This window comes from Periplaneta americana, chromosome 2 (assembly GCF_040183065.1).
Source record: "Periplaneta americana isolate PAMFEO1 chromosome 2, P.americana_PAMFEO1_priV1, whole genome shotgun sequence".
NCBI lineage: Eukaryota > Metazoa > Arthropoda > Insecta > Blattodea > Blattidae > Periplaneta > Periplaneta americana.
The window spans coordinates 79,684,865-79,701,337 of NC_091118.1; the positions used below are offsets into that span (position 1 = coordinate 79,684,865).

A 16,473-nucleotide genomic window follows, 5' to 3' on the forward strand; every position below is an offset into this window, starting at 1 on the left:
TTAAAAAAAAAAAGTTGACAACCCTGCTGGCATGTCATAACGCATTGTGCATATGTATATAGTTTTATTGTTGCCGAGAAAGCATATGCTTCATTTGCGAACATGTGAACTCAGCAGCAAATGGATGTACTATTTACTTCAGTGAGAAGTTCTGTTTCCTTAAAACTTTAATTGAAGAGTCCACTGCAAGAATGATGGATGTCACCTTCTTGTCGAAAATGAACCAAGACTGTCAATGCATAGCTTAAGACATATAGAATGTACATACAGAGTTATATGACATTAACACTGATAGTCATTGTCCAGTAATGATCGGAAAATCACAGTTAAGCTTTGAGTGCTAAGCATTTCAAACTTCCAATTGCTTCTCCTGCAAGATGTATTTCAAATGACATCCATCATTCTTGCAGTGGACTCTTCAATTATAAAGTAATGGCACATTAAAGTTTTGTTACAATTAGTTTCTGAAAATTTTTTCAAACCTCCCTTTCCCCATAACCAAATTCTGACTACGCCACTGGCCTAGGCTAAAACCGAAAGAAGTTTTCCCTCAATTTATTGTACTCTATGTGTGCTACAACTGACTCTTTTCAGTGTTTTTTCAGGACAAAATTAAAAAGAAATGATGATAATCCATCACCCTGTCATACCAGTGTTTACATTGAAAATTCTCTAATAATTATTCTGCAATTTTCACTTTGTATTGGGAATTTTCTATGCACAATTTTCTGATTTTCCAGTACTATTCCATTTTTTATTAAAGTATTCCATATTAAATTTTGAGTTCTAAACACACTGTCATGAGATAGGCCAAACTCTTATTGAAGAACCAAAACCTAACTCCTTACTCTGGAAAAGAGAACATTGATGGGTAACTAGACTCCTGACCAGACACTGTCATTTGAATAACCATATATATATATATATATATATATATATATATATATATATATATATATATATATATATATTGATGAACCAACTTTTAGAAAATGTCGAATGTATGTTATCACCTCACATGTTGCTGGATAGTCCAGGTTTAAGTCAAGTCAGACATCAGTACCTGAGGAAATACATGTTGTATCTCGTGGAAATAAAATAAAACTCAGGAGCATCACGAAACTGGTTACGCAATACAGTCTCCTGGGTTGATTTTTAGTACATGGGGTGTACAATGGGCCTAAGTGCTTTAGTAGCAGTCTACATCTTTACCGAGGAAAAAGTATGTCACCAAAGCTAAATCGTCTGCAAAAAGTAATGAATCTAGTTGTAAATATTTATTGAGTTGTATATATCCACGAGGTAATTGTTTCCATTCTCTAATTATTTTATTCATATATATATATATATATAATAAACAGCAACTGTGAAAGGCCGCAACCTTTTCTTACTCTTGTATGAATTTCTGTCCATTGCGATAATTTATTGTCACACATTACTGCAATTAGATTTGTTTTACAGATATTATATGTCTGCTATAAGTTGTTGTGTAACATGGTCTGTGACTAATACATTTCATAATTTCTTTCTATTCACCCTATTGAATGCTTTTTCCAAATCAATGAAAGCAATACGTGTTTCTAAGTTGAATCCCCTGTGTTTTTCCATTAATTTTAATGTAAAATATCCATTGCAACATGATTTTCCCTTTGGGAAGCCATTTTGTTCTTCTCCGAAAAGTGTTTCTTAATGTTTATACAATTTGTTCTTGATTATGCTGGTAAAGATTTTATATCCTGTTTTTAATAGACTGATCCCTCTGAAGTTGTCATACGATTTTACATCTCCTCTTTTGAATCTAGGAGCTACGATTGAGTTTGTCCAACTTGTTGGTATATCATCTCCTGTCCATATCTTATTTAGAAGGTGAAGGAGTCTATTTATAAATGTCTGGCTTGCATATTTAAACAATTTAATATTCAGTAAATCCTCTCCTGGGGCTTTATTGTTCATTTTCCTTAAAACTTGAATTAGTTCAGATCTGGAGGTAGGTTCAATTTTAGTATTAGCAGAAATTGGTAATTCAAGAAGTTCAACAGTTTAGGACCATAATTTCTGAAAATACTGTAAGCAATTTTCTAACGGAAAAACATTTACCTTAACATTTTCTCTCACTTCGTTCTTTAAATTCTTAAGAATTTTGTATGTTTGTGGTTGAGGTCTGTACAAATCGTTCTCTAAATAAGCTACAAATTCTTCCCAATCAAGTCTATGGTTTTTCTGTACTTCTCTTTTAGCGATAGATCTTTTTATGATATTCTATTTTATCGTCCTCTGCTTTAGTAGAGAAATAGTTCTTATAGGCTTCTCTTTTATAAGATATAACTTATGCTATGTCATCATCCCATGTTCTTAATCCTTTTTTCCTAAATATTTTCTTTTTGTGCCCAAACTTTCCTAAGTGGTTTGCTTCAAAATATTTTGGAGAGCGTTGCATACATCTTCTATATTGTTCTGAATTGGAGATTCTTTTATAATAGTATCCAGTCTTTTATGATATAGCCAAATTATACTAGACTCTTTAAATAAACTTACTCGATAAGATAGTTCCCGAGTCTGATTTATATTCTTTTTCTTTCTGTACCATCTCGGTTTTATGAGTATAGAACTTACTAGAAGATAGTGATCTGATTCAATTTCTGGGCCTCGAAATACTCTTGTGTCTAGTACCATATTTGCTATTTTGTTACATATTATAGTCCACACCTGTGGAGTAACGGTCAGCGCGTCTGGCCGCGAAACCAGGGTTCCAATTCCGGTCGGGGCAAGTTACCTGGTTGAGGTTTTTTCTGGGGTTTTCCCTCAACCCAATACGAGCAAATGCTGGGTAACTTTCGATGCTGGACCCCGGACTCATTTCACCGGCATTATCACCTTCATTTCATTCAGACGCTAAATAACCTCGATATTGATACAGTGTCGTAAAATAACCCAATAAAATAAATAAAAATACATATTATATACTGGTAATCTATAATAAACTAAGTTCCTTGCCTCCCATGTAAATTTGTGATTATCTTTATGATCAAACAAGGTATTCATAATTTTGAGTTGGTTATAGACCGAGAAATTAATTAATCTGTTGCCATTACTATTACATGTTTGTTCTCTGTGTACACCCATACAGTGTTCAATCTTGACATTCCCTACTCTAGCATTAAAATCTCCCATCAATACCAACATGTCAGATCTATTAACTTTATTCACAATCCTTTGTAGTTTTGCATAAAACTGATCATTTTCTTCATCCTCTCCTTCTATTGGAGCATATACTCCAATCACTGTCATATGACCTCGAGATAATTTCAATATAACGTGGATTATTCTTTCATTCCAAAAGTAGTAGTTATTTATTGAGGACTTCAATTGTTTCTTTATCATTAACATAACTCCAGAGTTTGCTCTTGATTTCTGTCAAATCCACTGTAAAATTGTATGTAATTATTGGTTTCTCTTGATCCTTTTAATTTCGTTTTTGTCTCGGATATAACTGCTATTGAAATTCCTTTCTTTGCCAATGTCATCTAGTTGGTCATCCTTGTGAACTATTCCATGTTGCCAGTTTAAAAATACTTTCATTTTTCCAAGAACTGTCCTTAGCCTTGTCACTGTTGTCAATAGAATAATCAATCCAATCCATCCGAGACTTATTGTGAGATTTTAAAGCAGTTATGAAATTACTGCCGAACTGGTTGCCGGCCTGAAGGGGCAGAATTGGTGGGGTTCTTCCCTATACAGCATTTCTTTTGTATATGATGTTGTGGTTATACTGCCAATACTTGGTCCCCAGAGCCTTATCTGTAAAAGCAGGTTGCACCACGGGCAGGTTGAGGATGGGATTTGGAAAGAAGAGGTTATAGAATGCACTTCACTATCCCTTGCAACCCTAATAATAATAATAATAATAATAATAATAATAATAATAATAATAATAATAATAATAATAATAACCATGGCAATTATTGATTGGATTGATTGATTACGATGATGATGATGATGATGATAATAATAATAATAATAATAATAAGTATGAAAATAACAAATTACAGAATACTTCATTAACAGTTGAAATGTTTCTTCCATATGTATGACTGTACGGTATAAGTTCTTATCTCTGCATTGGCATCCACTTTTATCTGCTGCCATGATCTCAGATATATCCAGGAGTAAAAATACTGAATGGAATAGCAAACAGCCACAATCAGTACATTACATTAGTACCCGTGCCAATCATCTCTAGAATTATATATAATTTGTAATTACGAAACACGAAGTGAGGTTACACCTCAGTGTTATGCTAATACTGAAATGAATTATAAATAAGAACAGTGAATTTAATTTTATCTTAATGGATTATGGCTTAGGTCAGGAATCAGCAAACTTTTATGGGCACTTTTCAAGTTCCCATGTACTGTATTTAAATTTTGTGCTCCTAAATTATACTTTCAACACAATAAAATAAGTGTATCTTCACATTGTAAAGTACCATAGCCAATAGCCAAATTGGTGCATGGCTTATTTGTTGTGAGCTAGCAAAATTGTTATGATATATACAAAATAAGAAATAAGGGCTGAATGTGTCCCACTAGTTTAGTTTGCTAAATCCTAGCACAGGTGATCTGGCAAAGAATATTCAGCAGCTTTAATTCAGTTTAGATAAAATATAATGAATCAAGAAACTGTATAAATACATCATGCATATTTAAAACACAACGTTTATTTGAATTTACAAAATATTTTTAAATAAAAAAAAATCCTTTCATTCTTACATCTGTACAATCATTGCACACCATTACTTAGGCAACTGTGCCAGAAAAATATAGGGCACGGACCAATTTGTAAATCGAATGGAACATAAGAGGCATTTGCCTTACTTTCAGTATTGCTGCTTACATAGAATAAAACAAAAATGTTCATAATCAGTGGCGTCACAAGAATTATTTGGGAATGGGACGGGTTTAAAGAATTATGTTTTATTTAACAATGTTCGCAACTGCCAAGGTTATATCAGCGTTGCCAGCGTGCTGAAATTTGGTCCCACAGGAGTTCTTTTACATGCCACTAAATCCAGTGACACTTAAATGCAATCGACCTGGGCCGGGATCGAACCCGCAACCTCAGGCACAGAAGGCCAGGGCAACAGGCGGGTTTAAGTCTCTCGAAAATGTATAATAATAAAGTACTCATACTTCTGTGATTACAGCTGAATCTTATTCATGTACAACAATGGTGATTTCGAATTACCAGTAAATCTCAAATCACTTGTAATATATATTACGCAACTTTTTACACGAACAAATGTTATATTTTAATATTTTAAATTTCATTTTAAGAGAGAATATTTTAAATAAATGTCGAAGTTATCATCTTACACTCTCTCTCTCCTACAAAATAAAGGTTCTAGTGACGTCTGCGCATAATAGATTTTTTTTCCCTCATTCTGAGAATCTATATCAGTGGTCATCAGCACAGTGCACTCTTGGGATAGTGTCTCTTACCTGCGGATAAGAGATGCACTAGCGTGCATCCATGGCTGCTGGTGAATATGCTTTCTCCCTCTCCATTCTGCACGATTGTGCATATTTCAATACACTCCTTACCCGTTACCCATTTCAGTGAGTGCTGTCGACCACTGGTCTATATAATAATCACACTTTTCACTTCTATTTTAAAATGTTTACAAAGAAAAATAAAATGTTAACGACATTTCTTTGACGCAGACAATAATACAACTGGATTAAATGAGCAATAACACACTAAATCACTTTATGAGTTGAAACGATGTCTAATGTCATGGTCAATAAAGAGAGTACACTAATTCACTATTTTATAAAGTGTAGAAGAGTACTGACACACATGACATTGTTTTACTATTAGTTTTGTATCTTAAAATGTATTCTTGATTTTGAAAGTGGATTTGTATGAATTAAGTTTATATATATATATATATACCGGTGTATATTTTCATGTTTACCAAGAACTTGAAAATGACTTTCTTTTTTCTGGTACGTGGATTCTCAGAGTGTGTTGGATTCAATACATTATAAGGGGAAACATATGATCATTTATATTACACTTTAAAATACTGAACTGAGAAAAAAAGTATTGTTAATATCTACTGTATCTAGGAGTATATTCAAAGACAGAATCCCATTCTATGGAAATAAACTGATTATGAACACTAGATTCTCTAGATAAGCAGCAATTTTACATACCAATTTATAACCGCTCTGATGGAAGCTGCTTTCATTTCACACAACAAATTACACACTTCTAACATTCTTGTCACATATTTATCATTATGTAACACGAAATCATTCATATAATTTAAACTATACATTTTTGTACTATCTTTGAGAGGCACTTGTGGTGTTAAATGACTAGATGCAAAGCAAGGACTCAAAACTGTATAATAGATAAAACACACAAACATTCATTAAAAGCAGTAATGGATCAGGATGAGATATATCAAAATTCAATATATAAACTATTGTAAAACACAATAATCAAATACATCAACATTTACAAAGATTGCATAGTAATAAGTCATTATTGCATTTCAGTCTGGTTTCTGTTTCTGCAAGGACGATCTCAGATGAAGAAACAGAAAAATTCTGGCAACTTCAATATTTAACCAGATTACTATCCAACAGGCTCACCAACAAAAAATAGGTTGCAAACTCTCTCATCTAAGACTGCATTATGTTGTGACACAGATATTGTTTCTGAATGATAATAAATTTACATTTTAAAGATATTACATGTCTGGATTCTGTTAGATTACTGAGTTCGTTTACAGTTCTCAATAAGTATCAAATACAGTATATCAACAAGAGACAAACAACCAGACAGACAAAATCTTCACGACATTGAGAAAAAAAAAAAGATCTTGGCAATAAATATATTTTGTTAATAAAATTTATAGACATGGCAATGTACAATTGCCTACATCAATATGAGCAAAAGTGAGCATTAAGAACATGAATACACAAATGTTATGACAGTTTAGTGTTAACCCAAAGCAACAGAGAGAGAGAGCGGTTCATTATTGATCACATATGAACAATTATATAATATTCAAATATCGAATTCATAGAATTATTAAGATATAAAATATACACTAAAACTACAACACTTGTAAGTAGTATAAAGCCTCATAATGAGAGAGGAATCACGAATTATGGCACTTACTATCACATCAGAGTTTAGTTGTAGTTTGAAGGAATGTAACTTTCTAATACAAGAATTTATAAAGAATTTTAGAAAGTAAATATTAACATTCTGTTCGAAGCAAGCTCCAATGCAGATATGTGGAATGATCACCTAATTATTAAGGAATGTGGATCAAATACTGAAAATAAAATACAGACAAAACGAATGTAATATCTCTGTGTATATCTCGAATCACACAATCAGTATTCTCTTCAAACCTATCAGCTGCATTCATTTTCATAATTATTATTACTATTTCAGCTGTGGATAAATATTAATATGAAATACTAGACAAAGACATTCATTTCGAGCTCTTGAGACAAGACATTCGCCACTCTGTTAACGTTCCCTTGTTCATGGTTACCGTTGTTATTCACTTCAGTCCTTTGCTCTCTGTTACTTGCACGATGGTGATGGTGCAAATCTGTAAGCCGCACCATCTGATTCATTCTTTGCCACCTCCGTAACATCTTCCAATGAAATCTGAATCAGAATTCACATAACACTGTTTTATTTCATACATATATGAATAATGACCAAAGATTATAATCATAACATCTCAATAATTAATGAAACTAATAACAATATGGTATTCCATTCAATCTTTCTCAAAAGAGCGATAATAGTTATTGATTTTTCAAGTATGTAGAGTGTATTCTTTCCTACTTATAAATTACTTACTTACGGGCTTTTAAGGAACCTGGAGGTTCATTGCCGCCCTCACATAAGCCCACCACTGGTCCCTATCTTGAGCAAGATATCCCACCTCCTTCAAATCCATTTTAATATTATCTTCCCATCTACATCTCGGGCTCCCCAAAGGTCTTTTTCCCTCTGACCTCCCAACTAACACACTATATTCATTTCTGGATTCGCCAATACGTGCTACATGCCCTGCCCATGCCCTGCCCATGTCAAACATTTGGATTTAATGTTCCTAATTATGTCAGGTGAAGAATACAATGCGTGCAGTTCTGTGTTCCATTCTTCTGTAATTTCATCCCTCTTAGCTCCAAATATTTTCCTAAGCACCTTATTCTCAAACACCCTTAACCTATGTTCCTCTCTCAAAGTGAGAGTCCAAGTTTCACAACCATAAAGAACAACCGGTAATATAACTGTTTTATAAATTCTAACTTTCATATTTTTTGACAGCAGACTGAATGATAAAAGCTTCTCAACCGAATAATAACACGCATTTCCCATATTTATTCTGTGTTTAATTTCCTCCCGAGTATCATTTATATTTGTTACTGTTGCTCCCAGGTATTTGAATTTTTCCACCTCTTCAAAGGATAAATTTCCAATACTTATATTTCCATTTCGTACAATATTCTCGTCACGAGACAATCATGTACTTTGTCTTTTCGGGATTTACTTCCAAACCTATCTCTTTACTTGCTTCAAGTAAAATTCCTGTATTTTCCCTAATCATTTGTGGATTTTCTCCTAACATATTCACGTCATCCGCATAGACAATAACATTCATTGTAACCTGTTCAATTCCAAACCTTCTCTGTTATCCTGGACTTTCCTAATGGCATATTCTAGAGCAAAGTTAAAAAGTATAGGTGATATTGCATCTCCTTGCTTTAGTCTACAGTGAATTGGAAACGCATCTACAGATTTTTAAGATAACTTAGCAAGTAATATATGTGTATGTGTAGAATAGATGATGTTTGAAAAATATGATTAGTAAATAAGTTCATCTTCTGTTAAGTTTGTATCATGGACCCAAAAGAAAATGAAAACAATAGAATGGAGATTTGAATATTCGATATAACCAAAGAAAATATATGGAACACCTACAGTAATTCACGGTAATGTGTAAGTAAATCATTTTAACACAATTTGGTCTAGTTCTGGTTCAGGGAAAATATTTCTCTTTTACGAAAACACTCCTCATTTATTCACAGACTTATAGGGCTGCCATGGATTATAAGCTATCCAGAAATATACAATGATGACAATGGTGATGGAAGAAGAGAAGTAAGCAAGTATTTGATCTCCTAGTCTTATTTCTATTTTTTTTAATACTATTTGGGAAAAAGTAAGATGATCATGTAAAATTTATTTCAGATTTAAAAGAAAATTCCCGTTTCATGGTCCCCTGACAGTGTCTTAATTACATCTTGATGATATCTGTGTTTGATCATTGATGCAACCAAGTATCCATGATAATTCTAATAAAGATTAACTACAATTACTACTACTACTACTACTACTTACTGGTTTTTAAGGAACCCAGAGGTTCATTGCCACCCTCACATAAGCCCGCCATTGGTTCCTATCCTGAGCAAGATTAATCCAGTCTCTACCATCATATCCCACCTCCCTCAAATCCATTTTAATATTATCTTCCCACCTACGTCTCGGCCTCCCCAAAGGTCTTTTTCCCTCCAGTCTCCCAACTAATACTCTATATGCATTTCTGGATTCGCCCATACGTGCTACATGTCCTGCCCATTTCAAACGTCTGGATTTTATGTTCCTAATTATGTCAGGTGAAGAATACAGTGCGTGCAGGTCTGCGTTGTGTAACTTTCTCCTTTCTCCTGTAACTTCATCCCTCTTAGACCCAAATATTTTCCTAAGAACCTTATTCTCAAACATCCTTAACCTCTGTTCCTCTCTCAAAGTGAAAGTCCAAGTCTCACAACCATTCAGAACAACCGGTAATATAACTGTTTTATAAATTCTAACTTTCATATTTTTTGACAGTAGACTAGATGACAAAAGCTTCTCAACCGAATAATAACACGCATTTCCCATATTTATTCTGTGTTTAATTTCCTCCCGAGTGTCATTTATATTTGTTACTGTTACTCCAAGATATTTGAATTTTTCCACCTCTTCGAAAGATAAATCTCCAATTTTTATAGTTCCATTTCGTACAATATTCTGGTCACGAGACATAATCATATACTTAGTCTTTTCGGGATTTACTTCCACCCCTATCGCTTTACTTGCTTCAACTAGAATTTCCGCGTTTTCCTTAATCGTTTGTGGATTTTCTCCTAGCATATTCACGTCATCCGCATAGACAAGAACCTGATGTAGCCCATTCAACTCCAAACCCTGTCTATTATCCTGAACTTTCCTAATGGCATATTCTAGAGCAAAGTTAAAAAGTAAAGGTGATAGTGCATCTCCCTGCTTTAGCCCGCAGTGAATCGGAAAAGCATCAGATAGAAACTGGCCTATATGGACTCTGCTGTAAGTTTCACTAAGACACATTTTAATTAATCGAACTAGTTTCTTGGGAATACCAAATTCAATAAGAATATTATATAAAACTTCTCTCTTAACCGAGTCATATGCCTTTTTGAAATCTATGAATAACTGATGTACTGTACCCTTATACTCCCATTTTTTCTCCAATATCTGTCGAATACAAAAAATCTGATCAATAGTCGATCTATTACGCCTAAAACCACACTGATGATCCCCAATAATTTCATCTACATATGGAGTTAATCTTCTCAAAAGGATATTCGACAAAATTTTGTACGACGTCAACAAAAGTGATATTCCTCGAAAGTTACTACAGTTAGTCTTGTCCCCCTTCTTAAAAATAGGTACAATTATGGACTCCTTCCATTGTTCTGGTACAATTTCCTTTTCCCAAATTGCAAGTACAAGTTTATAAATTTCGCTAGATAATGCCCTTCCACCCTCTTGTATTAATTCTGCTGGAATTTGATCAATACCTGGAGACTTGTACTTTTTCAGATTTTCTATCGTAATTTCGACTTCAGAACGTGTGGGTTCCGGTATGAATGGCTCAGCAGTTTGTAGTTGAATTTCGTCCTGATCATTTCTATTTGGCCTACGTATATTTAGTAGTTGCCCAAAATAGTTTTTCCATCTGTTCAGGATTGAATAAGAGTCTGCAAGTTAGTCACCATACTCATCCTTGATCACGTTTACCCTTGCCTGATATCCGTTTTTAAATTCCTTTATACCTTTATATAAATCTCGAATGTTTTTATTCTTACTATTTGTTTCTACCTCATTCAGTTTTTCCTTCAAGTAATCTCTCTTTTTGTTCCTAAGTGTACGACTTGCTTCCAGTCTTTCATTGAAATAATTATCTCTATTCTCCACAATTGGATCCTGTAAGAATTTCAATTTTGCCTGTTTCCTTCTATCTACTACAATGGAACAATCTTCATCAAACCATGGTTTCTTTTTCTTAGTTTCATGATAACCTATGCTCTGCTCAGCTGCAATTTTGATATTATCTCGGATATTGTCCCACACGCTATTAATATCTAACTCTTCCTCAGCTTCGTCAGCAGTTGCTAAATCAGCAAACCTATTTGAAATTTCAACCTGATAACGTTGCTAACGTTGATTAACTACAATTATTCTAATTTATTATACACTATCTAAAAAATGTTAACAATTATATGGATAGAGATTCAGTTTATGTTTATGTGATTATACATAGGACCTTGGGATCAACAAGTTTCCATTTGTTCAAAATAAGATAGGTCATGGTATTTCCATGGTTACAATGAATTTGTTTTCATCTCTATTGTAAAAATAGTTACAAAATTCAGCTTGGAGCAAAGACGAAAGATTTTGGCATAGATTGAGGCATTTCAGTCTCCAACAGTGATTCGCAAAAATATCAATCCTACTTCAACAGTGATCTACCATCTAGACTAACCATTTACCGCATTTGTGACAAGTTCGTCAAAACTGGCTCAGTTGCTGACAATTAGAAAGCTAACAGTGTACAGGCCAATCACTTAAAAACACACTTGCTGTACAAGAAGCTTTCTTATATAGTCCAAGTTCATTTGAACTTGGAAACATTAAATCAATATAAGAGAAAGATAGGAGAAAAGGTCAAAGAACAAATAGGATAAATAATACAAGACGATAATTTATAGAAAAAAGTGAAATGGAGATTTTATTGAATATTAGAGAGAGGAAAAAAATGGGGGGGGGGGGGTTGAAAGTAGTATATAATATTGGATATATTAGGATTAATAAACAAATAGAAAATAGCACACGAAATGTAGGAGAAATATTGAAAGGGAGATTAGACCGGGTATTAAAAAGGTACATAGTGTAAGTTGGAGTATTGGTGTAGGCGTGTACTGCTAATAATGTGTTATTGTAATAATATGCTAATGGTGGCACCAGATACGAGAAATGTGAGATACACCATATTACATGTAAAGAAATGCTGTGACGAAATATACAAGGTGGGCCAGTTAAACAGAAAGATTTCAAGGAGCAGAAAAAAGAATGAAAAGTTACTATTATATCAATTTAATGCGTATAAATGACAAGTACATGAATAACCATTAGGTATGCAACAAGAAAAAAAATTATTTCTTCAAAATTACGTCAGCCAAGTGACCTCCACTGAAACGCACACATTCTTTGAGTCTGGCCACGAACTGTTGCATAACTCCTCTCAGCATATTAACAGGTATCGCAACGAATTCTTCTTGTATATGTTGTTTTAGAGCTGGAATTGTTCTGGCTGGATTGCCCCCAAACACCTTCGTTTTGAGGTGTCCCCATAGGAAGAAATCACATACCGTTAAATCAGGTGACCTAGGCGGCCAAGCGATATCCCTTTTCCAAGAAATGGTGCTGCCCGGGAACAAAGCATTAAGCATTCACAGCATCCATTGAAATTCTTGCGGTGTGGCTTGTTGTTCCGTCGTGTTGAAACAGTGTGTTTTCATTCACTGGAAAATGGGCGAGTTGTAGTGTAAAAATTTCTATATCATTTCAACATATAGCACTGAATTAACAGTCACTGCATTTCCAGCTTCATTCTCAAAAAGAATAGGCTAATTATTCCAGTTGATGAAACCATGCACCATACCATTATCTTTTGGGCATGGAGAGGTTTCTCATGAAGTAAACGAGGGTTTGCCTCCGACCAATATCGAAAGTTTTGTCTATTTATAAATCCATTGAGATGGAAGTGCGCCTCGTCACTCATCCACAAGTTATTCACAAGGTCTTCGCCCTCTGTCAATCTAACAAGCAAAGCCTCACAAAATCGAATTCTCTGTTGATTATCACCAGAATGAAGAGCCTGAACAATTTGAATTTTGTATGGGTGACAACACAGATCCTTATGGAGAATCCTTCTCAATGATGTGCGACTTATTCCAACAGTTATTGCACAACGTCTGGTCGATCGTTGTGGACATCTTAAAACCCCTTGTAGAACTCTTTCAATGTTCTCTGGGGTTCAAACTGTTTTAACACTACCGCCCCTTTTTTTTGTCGCTGATCCAGTTGTCTCCGAGTTACTCACCCAAGTTCCAACGGTACAGGCTGGTTGCACGGTATGTTGAAATGCAGATGGAAAGCTCGTTGGGTTTGCACCAAACTCTCGTTATGAAGATAATACGTTATAAGTGTGTAGCCGCACTGTTTCCCGGTTCAACGCTCCATTGAAATCAATGAATTAGGGAATGTGGAGATAGTGACATCACCACCTAAGAAGTCATAAATTGTAAAGTAAGTAGGTAGAGAAGAGACGGTTATATTCATTCTCACCCTTTCCATATGAACAATATATTCCCATCAAAACTTTCCGTTTGATTGGCCCACTTTATATATCATGTCATGTCATGTCATGTCATGTCATATATCATGTCTTGTCATATATCATATCATATCATATATCATATCATATCATATATATCATATCATATCATATCATACTTACTTACTTACAAATGGCTTTTAAGGAACCCGAAGGTTCATTGCCGCCCTCACATAAGCCCGCCATCGGTCCCTATCCTGTGCAAGATTAAGCCAGTCTCTATCATCATACCCCACCTCCCTCAAATCCATTTTAATATTATCCTCCCATCTACGTCTCGGCCTCCCTAAAGGTCTTTTTCCCTCCGGTCTCCCAACTAACACTCTATATGCATTTCTGGATTCGCCCATACGTGCTACATGCCCTGCCCATCTCAAACGTCTGGATTTAATGTTCCTAATTATGTCAGGTGAAGAATACAATGCGTGCAGTTCTGTGTTGTGTAACTTTCTCCATTCTCCTGTAACTTCATCCCCGCTTAGCCCCAAATATTTTCCTTAGCACCTTATTCTCAAACACCCTGAACCTATGTTCCTCTCTCAGAGTGAGAGTCCAAGTTTCACAACCATACAGAAGAACCGGTAATATAACTGTTTTATAAATTCTAACTTTCAGATTTTTGGACAGCAGACTGGATGATAAGAGCTTCTCAACCGAATAATAACACGCATTTCCCATATTTATTCTGCGTTTAATTTCCTCCCGAGTGTCATTTATATTTGTTACTGTTGCTCCAAGATATTTGAATTTTTCCACCTCTTCGAAGGATAAATCTCCAATTTTTATATTTCCATTTCGTACAATATTCTGGTCACGAGACATAATCATATACTTTGTCTTTTCGGGATTTACTTCCAAACCGATCGCTCTACTTGCTTCAAGTAAAATTTCCGTGTTTTCCCTAATCGTTTGTGTATTTTCTCCTAACATATTCACGTCATCCGCATAGACAAGAAGCTGATGTAACCCGTTCAATTCCAAACCCTGCCTGTTATCCTGAACTTTCCTAATGGCATATTCTAGAGCAAAGTTAAAAAGTAAAGGTGATAGTGCATCTCCTTGCTTTAGCCCGCAGTGAATTGGAAAAGCATCAGATAGAAACTGACCTATACGGACTCTGCTAAATGAACAAGATGATATAGTGCAGAATCTGGTCTCTCCAGGTTAACTGTATGGAAAATTTATTTAGTTTATATAGTCTGCTGGTATATATTAAAAGTTTTAAACCTCAAAACTTAAATTTGGATTCTGAAGTTTTATTGTCACATAGTTAAATATGAATGTTCTTTTAAATGTAATGAAAGGGGATAAAACATCCAGTAACATATTATAATGAATATAGAATAACACTATATCTATGTATTTTAAAATAAATTTTTAAATTGTGATCATGTTCTAGTAACTTTACAGTTCTAACAAGCAAATTAGTAAATAACCTGATAATGTCTAGGGCAAAAATGGCGAAAGGGTAAAAACATTTGTTAATTAAAGATTACATATTAATGATAACTTATTTGACAGAAATGTAATATACACAAAAGTGAATAATAATAATAATAATAATAATAATAATAATAATAATAATAATAATAATAATAATAATGATAATAATAATAGCATCTTTGGCAAAAAAACATTTGGCCACAATACAAAGTTCTAAAATTCCCATTCTCGTCCAACAGTCCTCATCTGCATATAATGCAATACATTACTTGTCTGTATCAATTAGCACTAGCCCTGAATCCTGCAATCCCAGTGGACATCACTTGGAATCCAAATTCCTAGTACACATGAGTGATTGACTGATGACACTAGAGCAGTAAGCAGGTAGCAACAAGGGCCACACAAGCATCTGTAACGCACAACTGCAGGTGAGTGTGTGCGTGCAATAATGGCTACAGTCATTACAGTAAAATCCCTCGTAATTGACACCCAATTAATTGGCAATACCAAAACAACAGCACTTTTGGTTGGGCAAAAAAAAAAAGTGGGGGGGGGGAATGTTTAAATCTGTTGCCTTGCCACAGCATGACCATCAGTGTTGCCACAGAATACTTACCTGATAGTGACACCGACCCACAGCACAAATGTGGCAAGCAAGAAGCAGCATAACATAGCAAGTCCTATCGCTTCCCACAGTCCGTGCCTCATGTACATGGCAGCCCCCATACCACAAAGATATATGGATGCCAGACACAGCGGTGTTAGTATCAGCAAACAAAGTATATCTCCATAGAAACCCTGATGACAGTCCAATCCGTGGTGTGTCTGGAACCACTGCCAAATTGGTCTGGGGTAACGGTTTGCATTGAACTGATACCTACATATCTCACATTCCATCGTGTTGGAAGCAGAAAGCCATTTTTCTAAACAGCTCTTGTGGACAAGACCCAGTGATCCCATGCATTCACACGGGGATATCAGGCTTTCACTGCTATCATCTGCCAAACAAAACCAGACAAAAGAATGACACATATCTGATTCATGTACTTAGTTCTGAATAGGTCATCCACACAGTAAGGGCAATTAATTTATTTATGTAGCTTAAGATCTCTTTATGCACCAACAAGAAAAACATGATAGCATTCAAAGAAAAATTGCAAATTATATGAAAAATTATTTTAAATAATATACTAATTTAATACCTTTTTTTTTAAATACAGGGTGAACCA

The 16,473-nt window shown here is 34.6% G+C and overlaps 1 protein-coding gene across 3 annotated transcripts in view; it reads right to left on the reverse strand.

Moving 5' to 3' along the window:
* Nucleotides 1–4,697: 4,697 nt before the first annotated feature.
* LOC138694372 (E3 ubiquitin-protein ligase MARCHF2-like) overlaps nt 4,698–16,473 on the reverse strand; it is a 33,932-nt gene continuing 22,156 nt past the window's right edge. For all 3 annotated transcript variants that reach the window (XM_069818045.1, XM_069818046.1, XM_069818047.1), the window contains 2 exons: nt 15,861–16,242; nt 4,698–7,695 (listed from right to left, as the gene is read on the reverse strand). In XM_069818045.1, coding sequence (XP_069674146.1) covers nt 7,500–7,695; nt 15,861–16,242 — 578 coding nt within the window. In that variant the 3' untranslated portion in view covers nt 4,698–7,499. The remainder of the gene's footprint in view (nt 7,696–15,860; nt 16,243–16,473) is intronic.